Raw genomic sequence first — 18,910 nt, forward strand, 5'->3', positions numbered from 1 at the left:
GAGTTAATATGCTTAAAGGAGACGTGGAGAGAGAGAGAGGTTTGGAGCGGTTTTCCCAGTCTTCCCAGTGGATGGACTCTGCTGTTTTCCTGGTGCTGTTTCGTGCTCATTCTTCCTGGTGGTTCCTGAGGTCCCGACAGCTCCGGTGGTTCCTGGTACTAGCTGCTCCGGTCTTACTGCCATTGCCCTGGTGACTGTTAGCTCCCCTATCAATTCATTTGGGATTTGTGAGTATTAAGTGAATCAACTGAACTGCACGTGCTTTTTTTTGTTCTGCTTGTGTCGGAGTGAAGCGGCCATAAAGTTTAGGCCCCATCGCACCCTAGCTTCACTCAGGCCTGCAACTTTTGATTAAGGAGTAAAAATTGAGTGTGTGTGGGCCCACTGAAGATTTGGAGTTATTGAGTTTTTTTTTATATATATATTTTTTAGGGTTCTAGCCAAAGTTCAAGAGTATTTTTTTTTATAAAGAAAGACAGGTCACTTTATATTAGCGCAGCTCAAGAACAGGAAGATAATGTTATCTCATATAAATGTGTAAAAGATTTTTTTTTTGTTGTATACTAAAGAAAAAAACTTGAAAGCAGAAGAAACCTCAGTTCAACTTGCACATTTTCGGTTATAACATTTTTAGTTTTGTTTATATTATTTTTACTTTACCAAAAGTTTTTTTTTCTTCTTCAAGTTGTGTAAATAAATGCCTGCACAAGGATTATTGTATTTAAACTACCGTTGTATGGTGTCCTTATTAATTTTAGTAGGAAAACTCAGAGATCAAGATTTAGTAAAACTTAAAGGGAGGTACCTTAAAGGGTAATAAAAAAAAACAGTTCATCAACGAACTCAGGCCCGATCCCATTGTACTACCCACTCTAATAACTATAGCTACGTGGGACTAGGGTTACATAAATGGAGGCACCGCTGGGATTGCATTAGAATAAATTAAAATATTTCTCAGTCAAAAGTACTGGACCCCACAACTTTAAGGCAATATAGTTATAACGTGCTGCAAGAACTGTAACCATAGCAATGATGGCAAACCAAATGAGCAGTCCATCCCAAAATGATTGGTTAATTGGTGCAAAGGAGAATCAGTAGACATAAGACATGCCCTCCTGTTATATGGAGTGCCTGAAGGTGTAACCAAAGAAGAGATAAAAGAAACAGCAGAGTCTATCAAACCCTGGGAAAAGTTGTAGTTAGGGGAAAAAATTTTAACCCTTCATTACAGTCTGTAATGGTGTTATGTGAATGTCGTGAAGTGGTAGACCCCACCAAGATTCCCCCAGAGATAACGCCGATAAGTGGTGGAAGTGGATGGAAAGCAGTGTATTATACTGAGCCCCAGTTGGATGAGTTTGAAGAAAAGCTACGTGCATTTTACAGAAGGAAGGGAAAACCTTAGAAGATATCCAGGGTTTGAGCACGTTAGAGAAGAGAACAGTAATCCTGAGGCCATCATCCGTGCAGTTGGTGATATAATGGTCAGAACGAACAAACCGCCCGACAACCACTCTTACAGACGTTTAAGGACATTTTCTGGTATCAGTCCCACCCCTACTGGAGAAGAGTCACTAGACAGCTGGTTGGAGCAAGCCTCACTTCTAGTAGATGAAGGTGAATGCTCTAATAAAGAGAAACGAAGGCGAATACTGGAAAGTCTCAAAGGGCCCGCCTTGGAGATCATTCAAGCAGTGCGTATGACTCAACCTGATGCTAGTCCCCATGACTACATAGAGGCCATAGATAGCATTTTTGGTACAGCAGAGTCAGGAGAGGAACTCTATTTGTCATTCAGAGCTCTCCACCAACAGCCTGGTGAGTGCATGTCTGATTTCCTGCGAAGATTGGAGAGGTCTCTTGTCAAAGTTGTGCAGAGAGGTGGGTTATCTGTTAGTGATGCTAACAAAGCCCGAGTAGAGCAGCTCATAAAAGGATCCACCTCAGACCTCATGCTGCTTCAATTGAAAATAGGGAGCGGAGAGATAACCCCCCTACATTCTTGAATCTGCTGCGAGAGTGATTGAAGAGGAAAGTCGCCAGTCAGTTAGACAAAGTCAAATTACACCTATGCGCCATCAGCGTGTACGTACCATTCACATGGAAAAGGAGAAAGAACCTGATTCAGCCTCTAAGGATGAACTACGAGCTCAGATTAAAGAGTTGAGAGAGCTGTTGGAGGAAAGAAACCATCCACAACCTCAGTCTCTGTCCGATTGGCATTGCAAGAGTCCGAAAGAAAAAAAGAAACTGAAAACTGAGACACAGGGTGAACTACAGTCACTAAGAAAACAAGTGAAAGCACTAGAAAACAAAATGAGTGTAATGGCAGTGAAATACACCTCGGCCCCCCAGCGAGAACACAGGACACAGCCCAGCCAAAACAAATCAGCCCCCAGTTAAGTCTGCGCTGTTCAAAGAAACCTCTCCCAAAGACTCGATGAATATTTCTGTTACAGGTGTGGAGAAAATGGTCATATAGCTACGAGATGTACTGGGCCAGAGAACCCCCAGAAAGTCATAAGTAAGCTTATACGTTCGGTGCGAAGAGCACCTGATCCCACCAAAGGGAAGCCAGAGCCCACTGCAGAAGATAAATTTGAACTGTAGACAGGACCTAAAGCCCTGTTTACACATAGACGGTAAGAGCTCCCGGAAGCGTCCCGGAAGAGTTTTTGGCCGTCTTAAGGAACAAATGCCGTTGTTAACGCCGGCACTAGGGGGCGTGGCTTAGTTCCGGCTTTACCGGGAATCGTCGAAAAAATGATTCAACATGTCGAATAATTCCAGAAGCGCTCCCGGAGAATTTGCGTGACGACGGAGACAACGCGAAAAACGGCGTTTGATACTTTTTAATCACTGTTTCATCCTGCCCCTTCATGTAGTGCCGCAGTTTACACCGCCGTAATTGGCGGCCGGTGTTGTATCCCTAATCAACGGCATGTAAAACGGCGATAGAGCCCACATCAGCATCCTCACGGGCGTTTTAACTGGCGACAGAGGCAGACAAAATGGCGGCGCTAGCGGACAATACGCCGTTCTAAATGCTGACCAGGCATTCATTGAACCGAAACTGTTGGTTTTAATTTGTATAATACTATAATACTATCTACCCCTTTTTAATTCGCTTAAACCCATTGGAGTTGTGCAAGTGCTGAAACAAGGAAATTAATAAAAAGAAGTTGCATAAGATGGATGAAGAATTTTGGCTGTCTTCTTGTTTTGCTGTAGGTACCATGGACAACACTGCTGCCCCGTGTATTACCTGTGAACTGATATCATTGAAAGGTTTCAAGATGATCAGAATGTTTGCTAAGCTAAGTGAAGTGGAGCAGATATATAACTTGGAGATTAGAGATTCAGACGTGTTCGTGGTCACCTATCCAAAATCAGGTAAAAAGAAAATGTGCTGTTGCCCTATAACCTCACTGGTAGAGGGTCTACTTCCCATACAGCTTGAGAACAGTGCAGGACAGACATAGTGCTGGTTGCATTAGCACTGGGGACTCTTTTGGCTCTCACACTATAGAGGAAGGGTGGTGAGAACTAGAACTTCTTGTGCAGTGACTTAGATTTACAAAATTATCAAACTAGTAAAGGTGTGTCAAATGATTTCATGAATGCTGATCCATAGACTACTTGGATGTGGAAAGTTTATAGCAAAATAATAATACCTAGCTGATTACCCGACCCAAGCCAGAATGTGTGAACAGCACCTCATGTGGTGATCTCACCTTCATGTGAGGAGCTGCTACACTCATGTTACTGTTCAACATGGAGACAGTTTGTACTAAAGTGCTGCCATTTATGGGGTCAACTTAATGTCATTTTTACCCAGTCAGGTACTGCAGTAGTTCAGATGTATGTTAAATATTATTCAACAGCTCGTTCTGCTGTCAGACACTTGTTTGTTGTCAAACCTACTCAGATACTTCACATTATTATCACTTACTGAAGCGTTGCTGGGCCAGTAGCATAGATTTACATTTATGCTACCTGTCTATACCTGCCCGCAGTACCAGCCCAAAATCACTGATATTCGCCCGAGTTAGACGAGGTGCCCCTGAAAAGGAAACAAAAGTGTGTTGATGTTATCCAAAATAAACAGTTCCTCGTCCATTAAAGTCACACCGGCTGCTCTTCCAGAAGCTTGTGTCTTCAGCGATGCCAGAGTTTTTGGAAATATTTTTATATTTTTTTAAGTGTTTGAATGTGCATGTGAAAACGAAGATGATCATAGCTTAAAATACATTTTTAAGTTGATGAAGCCCACATTTAGGGGTGATTCTTTAACTACGGGCACTATTGGCCTTGTAAATGTAATTTCCACCACACCATTGCCTTACAATATAAAGCGCCTTGGGGCAACTGTTTGTTGTGATTTGGTGCTATATACATGTGCTCTGATGTCACTGTTTATCTCCATAGAAACTACCCAAACAATCTTTCATACAAACTGTTTAAGGGATATTACAGTGTTGTGGTGGAAATTACGGCAATAGTGTGGGACAACTACATTTTGTTTAAAAAAATCACAACAGTTGTATGACATTGAATACCCCAATTATGTTTTGATTATTTTACTGATATTTTATTCAGAGATATTTTAAAACATTAGAAAAAATGTTTCTTTACCATTCATTTTTATCATTGAAGATCAAAAGTCTGGGTGTGGGACAAGCACAAAACGGCAATATTTGCATATAATGATGCTGAAAAAAGGTGAAAAAGTCATCATAGACTACTAGAACAAATTTCTTAACACACTTTCATTGTAAAGATAACTATAAAAGTGTGAAATTTCCCTTTTTTTCTGTTTTTCATACAATATGATCAAAGGACATAATAAGTGCCCATAGTCTAAGAATCACCCTTAGTTTCATAAAAAAAAAAAAAAAAAAAAAAAACTTATAGCCAATGACCCTGGAAAACACTAACATCTAGTGGTGATAAAGGAAAGTACAGACTTGAGGATGACTTCACCTGTGTACGGGCCACAGGCAGTGGCTGCTTTTCTGATATTCTGGTGCAGCTAGTGGATGACACAGTGAGTCCTATGGGGACAGCAATAGCCTGTGTCACTGCCCGTCAGTCAAAGTACATGTGTACCAAGACTGGCTCAGTTCCAAGGTGCCGTTTGGACGGGACAGGAACACACACACACACACACACACACACACACACACACACACACACACACACACACACACACACACACACACACACACACACACACACACACACACACACACACACACCAGAAAACCACTGTTTTTGTATTTTCAACAGTATTCCTTTGTTTAAGACTGCATTCAATTTAAAGAGGAGGAACTGGTAGTTAATTACTGCAGCTGTTCTCTCAATGAGGAGTTAAAAGTTCTGTCATTTGACATTAACTTTGACCACACGAGGAGAATACATTACTTCCCAGAAAACTCGATCAACAGGCTCACAGAGGGTATCGACTGACTCCACTTTGACCTGGAAGTTCCTGCAAGGACTGTTCATTTTCACGATAATTTGCAGTTATTTTAACATATTTATTATTATTATTTTCTTTGAGTATGGCTAGTGGTAAGTTACCTAAGGAACTCCTGTGTTACATGGACACGCTTAAGCGTTTTATCTTTATTTTTTCGTCATTAATGACAAAAATTGTCACTGCAACTTGCGTGTGTATTAAGGCGTGGAAGCCCGACCTGGACCCAATGGGACCCCATGGGTCAGGGCCGTGGGCTCAGACAAATATTTCACAGTGGTGCTCTGGTTCAGGTTGTATTCTGATACAATACGATACGATACACTTTGTCTTGGACTCCAGGAGCTGCACAGATAAAACTGCCATGGCATAGTTACATAACTCATGCATATTGCACATAATACACACACCAATATTGCACATACCCCTTTTGCAAACAGTCTTGCACAGATGGTTCATGCATGTTGCACAGACCCCAAATACACATATCTAAACTGCACATATCCTTGTTGCACAGCAGTCTCACACAGATGATTCATGCATATTGCACATATCCCTAATACACATGCCCATATTGCCGTCTCCCACATATGGTTAAAAGGAAAATGCTGACAATATAGTGAATGACAATGAATAAATAACACTGAAGAGCAATGCCACCATGACATTAATGCACAATCCTAGTTCCTGTCCCAGGAACCATTATTTAAAATGCCAATTGACATGGGCACAAATGAGTTCTTAAAGCAATTCAGTCTACACTGAGGGACTCTGTATCAAACTGATAAACTTTATTGTTTTTGTGCAAATATTTGCTCATTTTGAAATGGATGCCTGCAACAGTTGGGACGGGGCCACAAAAGACTGGGAATGTTGATGAATGCTCAAAGAACACCTGTTTGCAAACAGGAGAATGTCATGATTGGGTATAAAAGGAGCATCCCCAAAGGCTCAGCCATTCACAAGCAAACATGGGGCGAGGATCACTACTTTGTGAACAACTGCATGAAAAATAGTCCAACAGTTTAAGAATAATGTTTCTCAACATTCAATTGCAAGGAATTTAGGGATTCCATCATCTACAGTCCATAATATAATCAGTAGATGCAGAGAATCTGGAGAACTTTCTACACATAAGCAACAAAGCCAAAAACCAACACTGAATGCCCGTGACCTTCAATTCCTCAGGTGGCACTGCATTAAAACCAACATCATTGTGTAAAGGATCTTACTGCGTGGGCTCAGGAACACTTCAGTAAACCATTGTCAATTAACACAGTTCGTCACTACATCTACAAGTGCAAGTTAAAACTCTGCCATGCAAAGTGAAAGCCATACATCAACAACATCCATAAATGCCGCTGCCTTCTCTGGGCCCGAGCTCATTGTGTGTCATCAAGTGTGCTGTGGTCTGATGAGTCCACATTTCAAATTGTTTTTGGAAATCATGAATGTCGTGTCCTCCGGACAAAAGAGGAAAAAGACCATCCAGATTGTTACCAGCGCAAAGTTCAAAAGCCAGCATCTGTGATGGTATGGGGGTGTGTTATTGCCCATGGCATGGGCAACTTACACATCTGTGATGTCACCATCAATGCTGAAAGGTACATCCAGGTTTTGGAGCAACACATGCTGCCATCAAAGCAACGTCTTTTTCAGGGACGTCCCTGCTTTTTTCAGCAAGACAATGCCAAGCCACATTCTGCACGTGTTACAACAGCGTGGCTTTGTAGTAAAAGAGTGCAGGTACTAGACTGGCCTGCCTGCAGTCCAGACCTGTTGCCCATTGAAAATGTGTGGCGCATTAAGAAGCGCAAAATACGACAACGGAGACCCTGGACTGTTGAACAACTGAAGTCGCACATCAAGCAAGAATGGCAAACAATTCCACCTGCAAAGCTTCAACAATTAGTGTCCTCAGTTCCCAAACGCTTACTGAGTGTTGTTAGAAGGAAAGGTGATGTTACACAGTAGTAAACATACCACTGTTCCAACTTTTTGAAACGTTGCAGGTATCCATTTCAAAATGAGCAAATATTTGCACAAAAACAATAAAGTTGATCAGTTTGAATATTAAATATTGTCTTTGTGGTGTATTCAATTGAATATAAGTTGAAGAGGATTTACAAATCATTGTATTCTGTTTTTACTTACATGTTATACAACGTCCCAACTTCATTGGAATTGGGGTTGTATAACTTCTGCTGTAAAGGGGAGCATAAATTATTGACATGTGTTTCCCAGCTAAACTGGTTTTCTAAGTAAATGCTTAGATACCTGTAAAAGCTGACTTGACTGATTTCTTTGTCATGGATTACCAGAGGGGTATGATCACCGATAGAGCGAGGGTCAATTATCATCTCCTCAGTTTTCTTTACATTTATGGTAAGAAAATTAGCATCATGCCAGTGGACAAAAGAGTGCACCTCGTTAAAGTACAGTGATGTATCTGAGTCTTTGTGAAGCAGACTGAGGATGGGAGTGTCATCAGAAAACTTAAAAACATGGTTTCCATGAAAGTGGCTAATGCAATCATTAGTATAAAGAGTAAAAATGATAGGAGAACTGACGTTGGGCAGGGTTTTTTGGGGACTGGAACAATAATTGATTTTTTTTCCAGAGAAAAGGAACTGTGTGCTGGTCTACAGACTGCTGGAAGACTGGGCACCAGGCTGGTGTGAGCTCCTCTGTTCACATCAGCAAAGAAACACTTGAATGTTTGACATTTAAATTAATTAATTAATTAATTAACTATGCAGTGTAGCCAACAGGTCTGCTTCACATGATCCAAATATTTGTAATCTTCCTGTTCGCTGGGTTTAGGATTGAAACGACAAAGTAACAGCTTCGGGTTCGGACAGAACTGCACTCTAATGTGTGCTGCCTCTCTCTCTCTTTCCAATAGATAGAAATAATCCTGAGGGATTGGCTAACCACTGCCTTCTCCGGTCATGACACAGGACTTCATTTTCTGCCCATTGCATTTTTACAATGTGTGGCAGGTGCAAAAACAAGCAATCGCTTTTTTTATCGGACCTGTTCGAACATCTGTAAAATGTTGCAGTAGTTGACTATTGTTGTGCTTCTTTATCACACATAAAATATCATTGCACACATTCTTTTTGGGGGTTGATGTTGCCAGTATGGCCACGGCTGCAGGATATGACGTCACGTGAATACCCTCTATTTATAGGAAAGCTACATGTTACATATGAAAACTCCTAGCCACATAATAATCTTACATATACATCCACTTCATCTCATTGTAATATCCAGTACTGTCTCCCAACCTACTGCAAATCTATTATATGGCAAAAGTTCATAAAATTACTACATATATGAATTGTCCCAACGGACACTATAAGGTTGCCTGGAGAGCGCGGCTGGATTTGGTCAAGACTGCTGGCTATATGGCATGGTTATTAATAAATGACTAATTGAAAATTATATCCATTGTAACAGTATATTCCAGAAGCCTAATGTTAAGCGAATATTGTGAGAAAACAGAGAATGAGTGTATTACGGAAACAATAAAAATCAAAAGGTATGGAATGGACATGTTGAAGAAAGATGTAATACAAAAGTCTGACCTAATTGTTTCCATTTTACAAGGAGACCAATAGATGAAAACAAGGCAGTTGGTAATTTGTCTGTTTTCTTTTATAGGGACCATCTGGATGCAGCAGATCTTACTGCTTATAAAAGCTAAGGGAGAAGTTACAGCCTTCACCGATCCAGACACCGAAAGCAACGGTGATTTAATTCCCTGGATTGAGCTAAATGGCGGAATAGAGGCATTCATCACGGCTTCGTCACCCCGGCTAAGGGTCAGCCACTTGCAGCCCCAGTTAATGCCTGCTGCTCTGAGTCAAAAGAAGGGCAAGGTCAGTTTTCTGGTGACTGTATTTTTCCATTTTAAATGACCTACTTGCCATTTTCCCCTCATTAAGAGGAACTGATCTCAATGGACTTTCAGCCGACTTTATGAAAAGGGAGGAGCACAGGGAAACATAGAAGAAGGTGCACAAAGGTTGATAGCATTCTTTGTAGGAAATGCAAGGTAAAGAAGGTGGTGGCAGGAGAGAGTGTAGCCAAACAGCTTAGGATGGTGGTTTGTAGGATGACTTTTGAGGTGAAGAAGAAGAGAGTGAGCTCAACAAAGGATCAGATGGTGGAAGCTGAAGGAGGAAGATTGTTGTGTGAAATTCAATGAGGAGGTGAGAGAAGCAGTGGATGGAGGGGAAGCAGTTTTGGACAACTGGAAAAGTACTGCAGATGTGGTGAGGGAGACAGCTAGGAAGGTACTGGGTGTGACATCTGACCATTGGAAGGAAGACAAGGAGACTTGGTGGTGGAATGAAGATATCCAGTAAAGCATAAGGAGAAAGAGGTTGGTGAAAAGAATTGGGATAGTCAGAGAGATGAAGAAAGTGGACAGGAGTACAAGGAGATGTGGTGTAAGGAGAAAAGAAGTGGCAAAAGCTAAGGAAAAGGCATATAGCGAGATGGACAAGAAGTTGAATAGTAAGGAAATAGAAAAGGTCTTGTACCAATTGGCCAGACAAAGAAACCGGAGTGCCCAGAGAAAACCCACGCAGACACGTGGAAAACATGCAAACTCCACACAGAAAGGCCGGGAATTGATCCCATTAATTTCTTGCTGTGAAGCACCAGTGCAAACCACTAAGCCACCGTGAGGCTTAGTGGAGAAGATGAGGCACCATGAAGAAAATGAGAGAGAGAAAAGGCTGGATTATGTGAAGAGAGTAAATCAGGAAGTGCAAGAGATTAGTAAGGATGAAGTGAGGGCAGCTATGAAGACGATGGAGAGTGGAAAGGAAGCTGGTCCAGATGCCATTCCAGTAGAGGCATAGAAATGTCTAGGAGAGATGGCAGTGGAGTTTCAAACATGATTGTTTAATAAAATCTTGGAAAGTGAGAGGATGCTTGAGGAGTGGGGAATGAAGTGTGCAAGAGGGAACAAGGGTGATGTGCAGAGCTGCAGTAAATACAGAGGCATACAGTTGATCAGTCACAGCATGAAGTTATGGGAAAGAGTAGTAGAAGCTAGGCTTAGAAAACAGGTGAAGATCTCTAAGCAGCAATGTGGTTTCATGCGGAGAAAGAGCTCTACAGATGCAATGTTTGCTCTGAGAATACTGTTGGAGAAGTATAGAGAAGGCGAGAAGGAATTACATGGTGTGTTTGTGGATTTAGAGAAAGCTAATGACAGGGTGCCAAGAGAAGAGTTGTACATAGTATTGTATGAGGAAGTGGCAGAGAAGTATGTTAGGGTAATATGCAACATGTACAGAGATGGTGCGACAGTGGTGAGATGCACAATAGGAATGACATACTCATTCAAGGTGGAGGTGGGATTACACCAAGGATCAGCTCTGAGTCCTTTCTTGTTCACACTGGTGATGGACAGGTTGACAGATGAGATTAGACAAGACTCTCCATGGACTATGATGTTTGCAGATGACATTGTGATCTGTAGTGAGAGTAGAGAGCAGGTTGAGTCTAGCCTGGAGAGGTGGAGATATGCTTTGGAGAGAAGGGGAATGAAAGTCAGTAGGAGCAAGACTGAGTACATGTGTGTGAATGAGAGGAGCCCAGTGAAATAGTGCAATTACAAGGAGTAGAAGTTCTCACACACTGTACGTTCAAAAACCACACGTCGGAAGTGGTGAAAGTAGATGAGTTTAAATACTTGGGATCAACTGTCCAAAGTAATGGAGAGAGTGGTAGAGAGGTGAGGAAGAGAGTGCAGGCAGGGTGGAGTGGGTGAAGAAAGGTGGCAGGAATAATTTGTGACTGAAGAATATCAGCAATAGTGACAGGAAAAGTCTACAAAACAGTAGTGAGATGTTGTACATCTTAGAGACGGTGGCACTAACAAAAAGACAGGAGGCAGAGCTGGAGGTGGCAGAGCTGAAGATGTTGAGATTCTCTTTGGGAGTGATGAGAATGGACAGCATTAGGAATGAACCTATCAGAGGGACAGCTCAGGTGGGACGGTTTGGAGACAAAGTAAGAGGCAAGATCAAGATGGTTTGGACATGTGCAGAGGAGGGACCCGGGTTATATAGGGAGAAGGATGCTGAGGATAGAGCCATCAGGCTGGAGAAGGGAGGGAGGCCAAGGAGGAGGTTTATGGATGTGCTGAGAGAGGACAAGCAGGTAGTTGGTGTGACAGAAGAAGGTACAGAGGACAGGGTGAGATGGAAACGATTGATCTGCTGTGGTGCCCCCTAATGGGAGCAGCCGACAGAGGAAGAAAACTGTCTTAATGTGGTGTGTGGCTTTGCCAGAAACAAGTAACACTGTCTTTTTACTATGTATTGCAACTGTTCTTGATTTTACTATCTCTTTTTAATCTTATGTAAAGATTTAAAGTTCAAGAAAAGTATCCCCAATTGGGGCAAATCGAAGACATTACTGGTGTTGTATTTAAATTGTTGCTTAAATAAAATTATTATATCTTATGTGGTGTTTTTTTGGTCCTTTTGTAAACTCTTATGATTATATATGTGATATTTAATGGTGTTATAATTCTCTGTTCCAAAGTGTAACTTGTGTGTTGCTAGTTTAAAAAAAACAATGTCATGGTCATTAATTAAGACTTCCAAGAGGAAATTGATCTTTAAAAACATGGTTATGGTGAAAATACATTGAAAACTGGTTTAACAGTGAAGGTTTATTCAGCGTCTACATAGCCGTTGAATAAATCTTTCCATTTAAACCAAATGATAAATGTGGATGTGCCTTGTTAGCTAGGCTTGAAAATTATAATTTGCTATACTTTACTCATTGTACAGTTTGAAAAATATCCCTATTCAGAATCATGGTTAAAAATGGTCTAAACTTGAATGTTGATTAAACATCTACAAATCGATGGTGAAACACTCACTTTTGAACCATTTTTGAACATCTTTTCAACTGTGGGTGTAGATGTGTTTCTAAACATCTTTGCAAAGGAAAAATGCTCACTAGGTTGGGCAAGATCCTTAATCCCCAGGCTGCTCCTGATGTGCAGGGAGTGCCTTGCTGGGCAGCACCCTGACATTTGTGTTTGTTTGAATGGGTGAGAACACAGTCATCACAAATGGTCAGATAGGGATAATATGAAAAAATATTACATTTTGCATGTTTTCCAGTGTAACAATAAAATGTCATATGGATAGTGTCTCAGTAAACATGATGGTAACATGCAGTAAACCATTTAAACTTGTTTTTTTTCCCCCTTCTTTAAAAGGTGATCTATGTGCTAAGAAACCCTAAGGATGTGCTCGTCTCCTACTACCACTTCCACAAATTTGCAGTTTTTTTGGAAACTCCTGCAAGTTTTGATGTCTTCTTTGAGAAGTTCATCACCGGTGATGGTAGGAATGGTTCCTGTCTTTTGCTTACAAAATAACATTTGCATGATGATATTTCATTGTGATTGTACAGCAGTGCAGCTCATGGTGAATGTTGGTAGAACAGTGCCGTCTTGATATTCTCCATCATTTCTTGCAGTGAATGGGAGCAGCTGGTTCGAGCACATTAAAACGTGGTACTCTCAGAAGGACAAGATGAACATCCTGTTCATCAGATATGAAGACATGATTCACGTAGGAGCTCAACTCATTTCGATGTTGTATTTGATCACATATGCTGGGGTAAGGCAATATTTTAAAAATACTTTTTCTCCTTCTATCAGGATTTAAGGTCAGCAGTACAGAGGATGTCCTTGTTTTTGGGTGAGGAGCTGAATGAGGAGCAGATAGCCAACGTAGTGAAGCACAGCACCTTCAAAAGCATGCAGAGAAATCCTCAAGCCAGCTATGAGCGAGTCCCCAACCTGCTGCTCAACCAACAACAGGGGAAATTCATGAGGAAAGGTAACAGTGTTAATAAAGTATAAAAACAGATGGACCATTGAGTGACCCACAATTTAAAAAAAAAAGTTGAGAAAACTTAACAACTTGAACCAAATGGCTGCAACAAATTATTAATTTTGTATTCATTCAAATTCTGTCGTTGCACCTCCAATCCATTCATCCTCGTCTTCCTTTGATTCGTGTATCCCCTCCCCTAATATTTTATTCATATGTCACTTCAAGCAATCATTACATTTGATTTGAAGCCCCAAATGAGTGGAGCATTTTCAGGCCGCTTTAGTGTTCACATATATTGGCTCAAAACTTTCAACTCAGCTTTCCCTAACACCGCACATTTCATTTGCGAACCAGCTGTTTTCACTTAATATATAAATTATTTACCACCCCTTGCTGGATTGGCATGTGAGTACAGAATGGAATTATCAACATCCATTGTTTAGTGTAGTTAGCTAATATCCTTCAATGTTCTTTTTTGGTGACATTCATCCTTGACCCAAAATACATAAGCATACCAAATGGCAAATGTCAGCTCTCCCCAGTTTGTCCGTGATCAAAGTTTATATATGTATATAATATATATGTATATATATGAGGTCTGTGATGAAAAAGCGGTCCTTTTTATTTTTTCAAAAATAAATGGATTTGATCCATATGTTTTTACGTCAGACAAGCTTGAACCCTCGTGCGCATGCGTGAGTTTTTTCACGCTTGTTGGTGACGTCATTCGCCTGTGGGCAGGCCTTGAGTGAGGAGTGCTCCACCCCGCCCGTTGGAATCACTTTGTCTGAATAGCCACTGCGGACGGCGCGCGTTGCTTTATCAACATTTTTTCTGGACCTGTGAGGGATATCCGAGTGGACAGTATTCGAGAAATTAAGCTGGTTTTCGGTGAAAAGTTTAACGGATTATGGGGTGTTTCTGTCGCTGTAAGGACTTCCCACGGAGCGGGACGTCGTGCAGGGCTACCAGGCGCCGTCGTCGGCCTGTTTCGACCTGAAAACATTCTAATTTAAGGCTTAATTCACCCAGGATGTCGTGAGAGAACAGAGAAGCTTCAGAACAGGCCGGCATGAGGACTTTATGTGGACATTCCACTGTTTAAGGACATTTTGTAATGAAAGATGTGTGCGCAAAATCTGTGTGCACCGCGACAGGAAAAACACCTCCGTGTTGAAAACCATTTGTAAAATTCAGGCGGCTTTTGATGGCTTTCAACAAGTGAGTAACTGAGAAATTGTTTAACAGCTTGGGCATGTTCCAACTTGCCGTTAAGGTTTCCAACGGAGGTGTTTTTCCTGTCGCGACCCCCCGCGGTCGGGTCCGGCCCGACATGCGACTCTGCCCGCACGTTCTTTCATTACAAAATATCCGTTAACAATGGAATGTCCTAATAAACTCCTCATGCCGACTTCTTCTGAAAGTTCTCTGTTCTCTGACGACTTACTGGGTCAACAGAGCCTGAAATGTGGAAGTTTTCAACTTGAAACGACGAGACGCTGCCGCCTCGAAGCGCAGATCGCCGTCAGGCGCCGTGGGCCGTCCTTAAAGCGACACTACCAGACCAAAATCTCTCATCAGCCGTTAAAATTTTTACTGAAAACCAGCTGAATTTATCGAATGGTGTCCACTCAGTTGTGCCTTACAGTTTTTGAAAAAATTTTTATCAAACAAAGTAGCAGTCTCTGAGCCATTCCTAAACAATGAAAAACGACGAGAGGGTGGGCGACTCCTCACTCAAAGACTGCCCACAGGCGAATGACGTAACCGACAGGCGTGAAAAACTCTCGCATGCCCACGAGGGTTCAAGCATGTCTGATGTAATCACACGTGATTCAAATCCATATCGTTTTTGAAAAAATAAAAGGTCCGTTACTTTTATCACAGACCTCATATATATATACATATATATATATATATATATATATATATATATATAATATATATATATATATATATATATACACACACACACCACACACACACACACACAACTTCACTTTAAATATATTGTGGTAAGCTGCCTTCAAGAACGAAAACCGAGCCAGAGCTTTGTCTTTTCTGTATTCTGCCCCAAGCAGGTGCTTTTATTTTTACACACCCACAAACAGAGAGATTGGTGGAAGACATCAAATGCACTACACTTCTCACTCATGGTAATGGCAACATGACACTTAACTAAACCAGTTGAACTGGCAAAACAGAATAAATTAATAACACTAACAACACTGCTAAACAAACATGAACCACAATAACATTTAAAACCCCAAACTCCCATGGTGCATTGCAGTACAACATCCATTGTTCACTGTTAGCCAATATCCCTAATTTCTCCAAAAATATTAGTCCTGTCAACATTCCATTTTCGACCCAAAATACATAAGCATACCAAATGGTAAACGTCAGCTCTCCCCAGTTTCTCTGTGATCAAAGTGATTCACACGCACACAGAGGCCACTTGGCTATTAAAATATAGATCCTTTCTAAATAAGCCATTCGTTTATTGACAAGATTAATCTAATGAATAAATTAATGAAGTCAAATCTAAGCAGTGAAACTACAAATTGAATTTAGTTGAAAATCAACAACAACAAAACTACAAGTTGGAAAGAGGGATAAACATAGTGAACTACATCGACTCTTAGTGAAGAATTATGTTTTTAAACTTCAGCTAGAAGCTCATTTATGGAAAATGAGTTTGGTTCGTCACACCTTTTCTTCAGATTCTCAGGTCCTTTTCTAGAAACTGAATTCGATCCTGATTCTTGGAGATGAAATATACTTATTGTGTTTGTAAACTGAACAATGAAACCATTAAAACACATTATGTAAACAGTCATTTGAAATAGATTGCTTTTGTTTATGAATTACCCTTTAAGTGAACAGAAATCAGGCATTTGAATTACTGACTGATCGAATGAAGAAAATAAGTCAACAGGTTGGGGGCTAGCTAGTTGTAGTCAGCTATTATGACTGGTTGTTCCAACCCTACAGACAATGATGCGTAGTGCTTTTGTTCTGTTTTGTTTGTTTGGCCATAGGACATGTCACCCCACTAACTGGTCTGCTCCAGGTTTCTTCTCATAAAAAAAAAAACCTGGGAGTTTTTCCCTTACCACTGACACCATTGTGCTTATGGAACAACTCTTCATTCTGTTTATTTCTGCCCAGTCATTTGCTATACCTTTTTATTCCATTGAATTGACCATTTAATTTAATTAGGTTAGTCCCATTGAGATCAGGATCTCTTTTGCAAGGGAAACCTGGACAATTATAAAGTTTCCAATCTATCTAAACTGCATGTCTTGAAATGTGGAAGGAAACCCACGTAAACACAGAGAAACATGCAAACTCCATACAGAAAGGCCACAGGTGGGAAATAATCCCATGACCTTCTTGCTGTGTGGCAAAAGTGCTAACCACTAACCCACGTTATTTCTGCTCATTGAAAGAGTTAAAGATTTTAAATTCCTTTAAAATCTCCACCAACAGGGGAAACCATTACTCTGTTGGTAATTGTCCTGTTCTTTGACAGGAAAATTTAAATATATCTAAAGACTTTTTGAGATACTTAAATGGTGTAAAAGGTCCCCAGAGGAAATCACTGCTATTACGTCATTCCATAAGTGACGAACATGCACAGAAGGTTCTGTCTGTAGATGGCAGTCTAATCAAGCTAATATTTCCAGATCTAATGGAATGTAAATTCTTTACACTGCCCTTGTCGGTCCATTTGGATTCCTGATCAGATGATTTAATTCTGATTGATGAATGAAATCTTTAATATGACATGCTGCCATTTAGATTCTCAATCATTCTGATTATTAGCATCTACATAAATGCAGCTAGTGTAAGGATTTTGACAAGTTGTGACATTTATTTATTTCTTTCTTACTTTGAACATTAGGCACCATTGGTGACTGGAAGCACCATTTCACTGTGGCTCTGAATGAGAGGTTTGATCAGGTCTTCCAGAAGGAGATGAAGGACCTTCCTCTCTCATTCATCTGGGACATTAATGACGATGCCTGATCAGCTGTTTGTCTTGTGATCAAAGAAGAAGTTACACACAACTGAGGCTTCAACTACATACATCATAATACACAGAACAACTTCTTACATCATCAACTTCTTTGTAATTCTTAACTGAGGGTGTCTTCCAACAACATATAATGATTATATCTGCAGAGCAGGAAGAGGATATTGACAATAATAAATTACATGTTGTGTTCCACCCCTTGTCCCTGTTTGGTGTCCTTTTATTAAATGTTTTTGCTTTTCTCCTTGTTTATACTTCTGCCATTTTTGAGTTCTGCTTTGGTTGTCTGGCACTGATAGTTTGTTGAATTCTCCTTATGTTAGTACCAGACATGGGGTCAAATACTTTGCATTGTATTTAAATACAAATACTTTAGATTTTTGAATTCCAAATACAACTACTTTGTACTTTTTCCAAATACAAATACTTTATATTTTGAGTATTTCAAATACAAATACTTTCTATGAACTGTAAACAACAAATCAACACAAAAACTGATAAACTGGTGACAATTTATTGTGAAAATAGCATGACCAAATACTATTGATAAGTAAAGGATTGAATGTTTTATCACAAATTCACTATTATAATATCACAGGCAATAATCAAACTATCACAATCTATATTCAACACGGTGTCACAGAGATTCCCAAGTTTGAAAAGTATTTGTAAAAATATTTGGAAATACTTGGGATCGTCGATGTATTTGAAATACAAATACAAATACTTTGAATTCAAAATCAGAAAATACAAATACAAATACTCCGAAAAATGTATTTAAGTATTTTCAAATACAACTACTTTTGTATTTGGCCCCATGTCTGGTTAGTACCTTATTTAGGGTTTAACTTATACTCACCTTGGGTTCCTTGTGGGTTGATGTTTCAATGTGTTTGTAAGTCTGTCTGTATGTTTGTTTGTGTGTGTCTGCCCTGTTACTTGGTGTTTCTCATCACAATCACCTCCTCTGTCAGTTATCATCTAGTTACTTTCCACTATTAAAGTTTCTCACTGTTTTGCCTTAATTAGCTGGATGAAAGAGTGGTGATAGGAGCGGACTTCAATGGGCATGTTGGTGAAGGGAACAGAGGTGATGGGGAAGTAATGGGAAGTACAGAGAAGACCAGAAAGAGTTACACTGTGTGTTTGTGGACTTAGAAAAAGCCTATGATAGGGTGCCAAGAGAAGAGCTGTGGTATTGTATGAGGAAGTCTGGAGTGGCAGAGAAGTATGTTAGGGTAGTGCAGGACATGTACAAGAATAAACGAAGTGCGCATCGCATCTGCGCATGCGTGGGTCAAACGGGGGCAAAAATCCCAGCTCCCAAACTCACACCGCTCCCATTGAATTTCGTATACAGTAGCATTAGCGGACTGTGAAAGTTAAGGCTTACAGGGATTGTTTCAAAAGCCTTAAGTGATGCATACAATAATGACAGGGGCGCATTGTGCTGTTTTCAAATGCTCAAACGGAATTTATAGGCTTGAAAGTTGGCTGAAAACACACTAT

General features: G+C 40.4%; 1 protein-coding gene across 1 annotated transcript; it reads left to right on the forward strand.

Moving 5' to 3' along the window:
- Window positions 1-3,249: 3,249 nt before the first annotated feature.
- On the forward strand, window positions 3,250-17,616 carry LOC117519552 (amine sulfotransferase-like). Its single transcript, XM_034180846.1, has 6 exons — window positions 3,250-3,393; window positions 9,146-9,363; window positions 12,738-12,864; window positions 13,001-13,095; window positions 13,185-13,365; window positions 17,270-17,616. Exons 1-6 carry the CDS (start codon window positions 3,297-3,299, stop codon window positions 17,392-17,394), a joined length of 843 nt encoding a protein of 280 aa, XP_034036737.1. The 5' UTR covers window positions 3,250-3,296; the 3' UTR covers window positions 17,395-17,616.
- The last annotated feature ends 1,294 nt before the right edge of the window (window positions 17,617-18,910 follow it).

Source organism: Thalassophryne amazonica, chromosome 10 (assembly GCF_902500255.1).
Source record: "Thalassophryne amazonica chromosome 10, fThaAma1.1, whole genome shotgun sequence".
NCBI lineage: Eukaryota > Metazoa > Chordata > Actinopteri > Batrachoidiformes > Batrachoididae > Thalassophryne > Thalassophryne amazonica.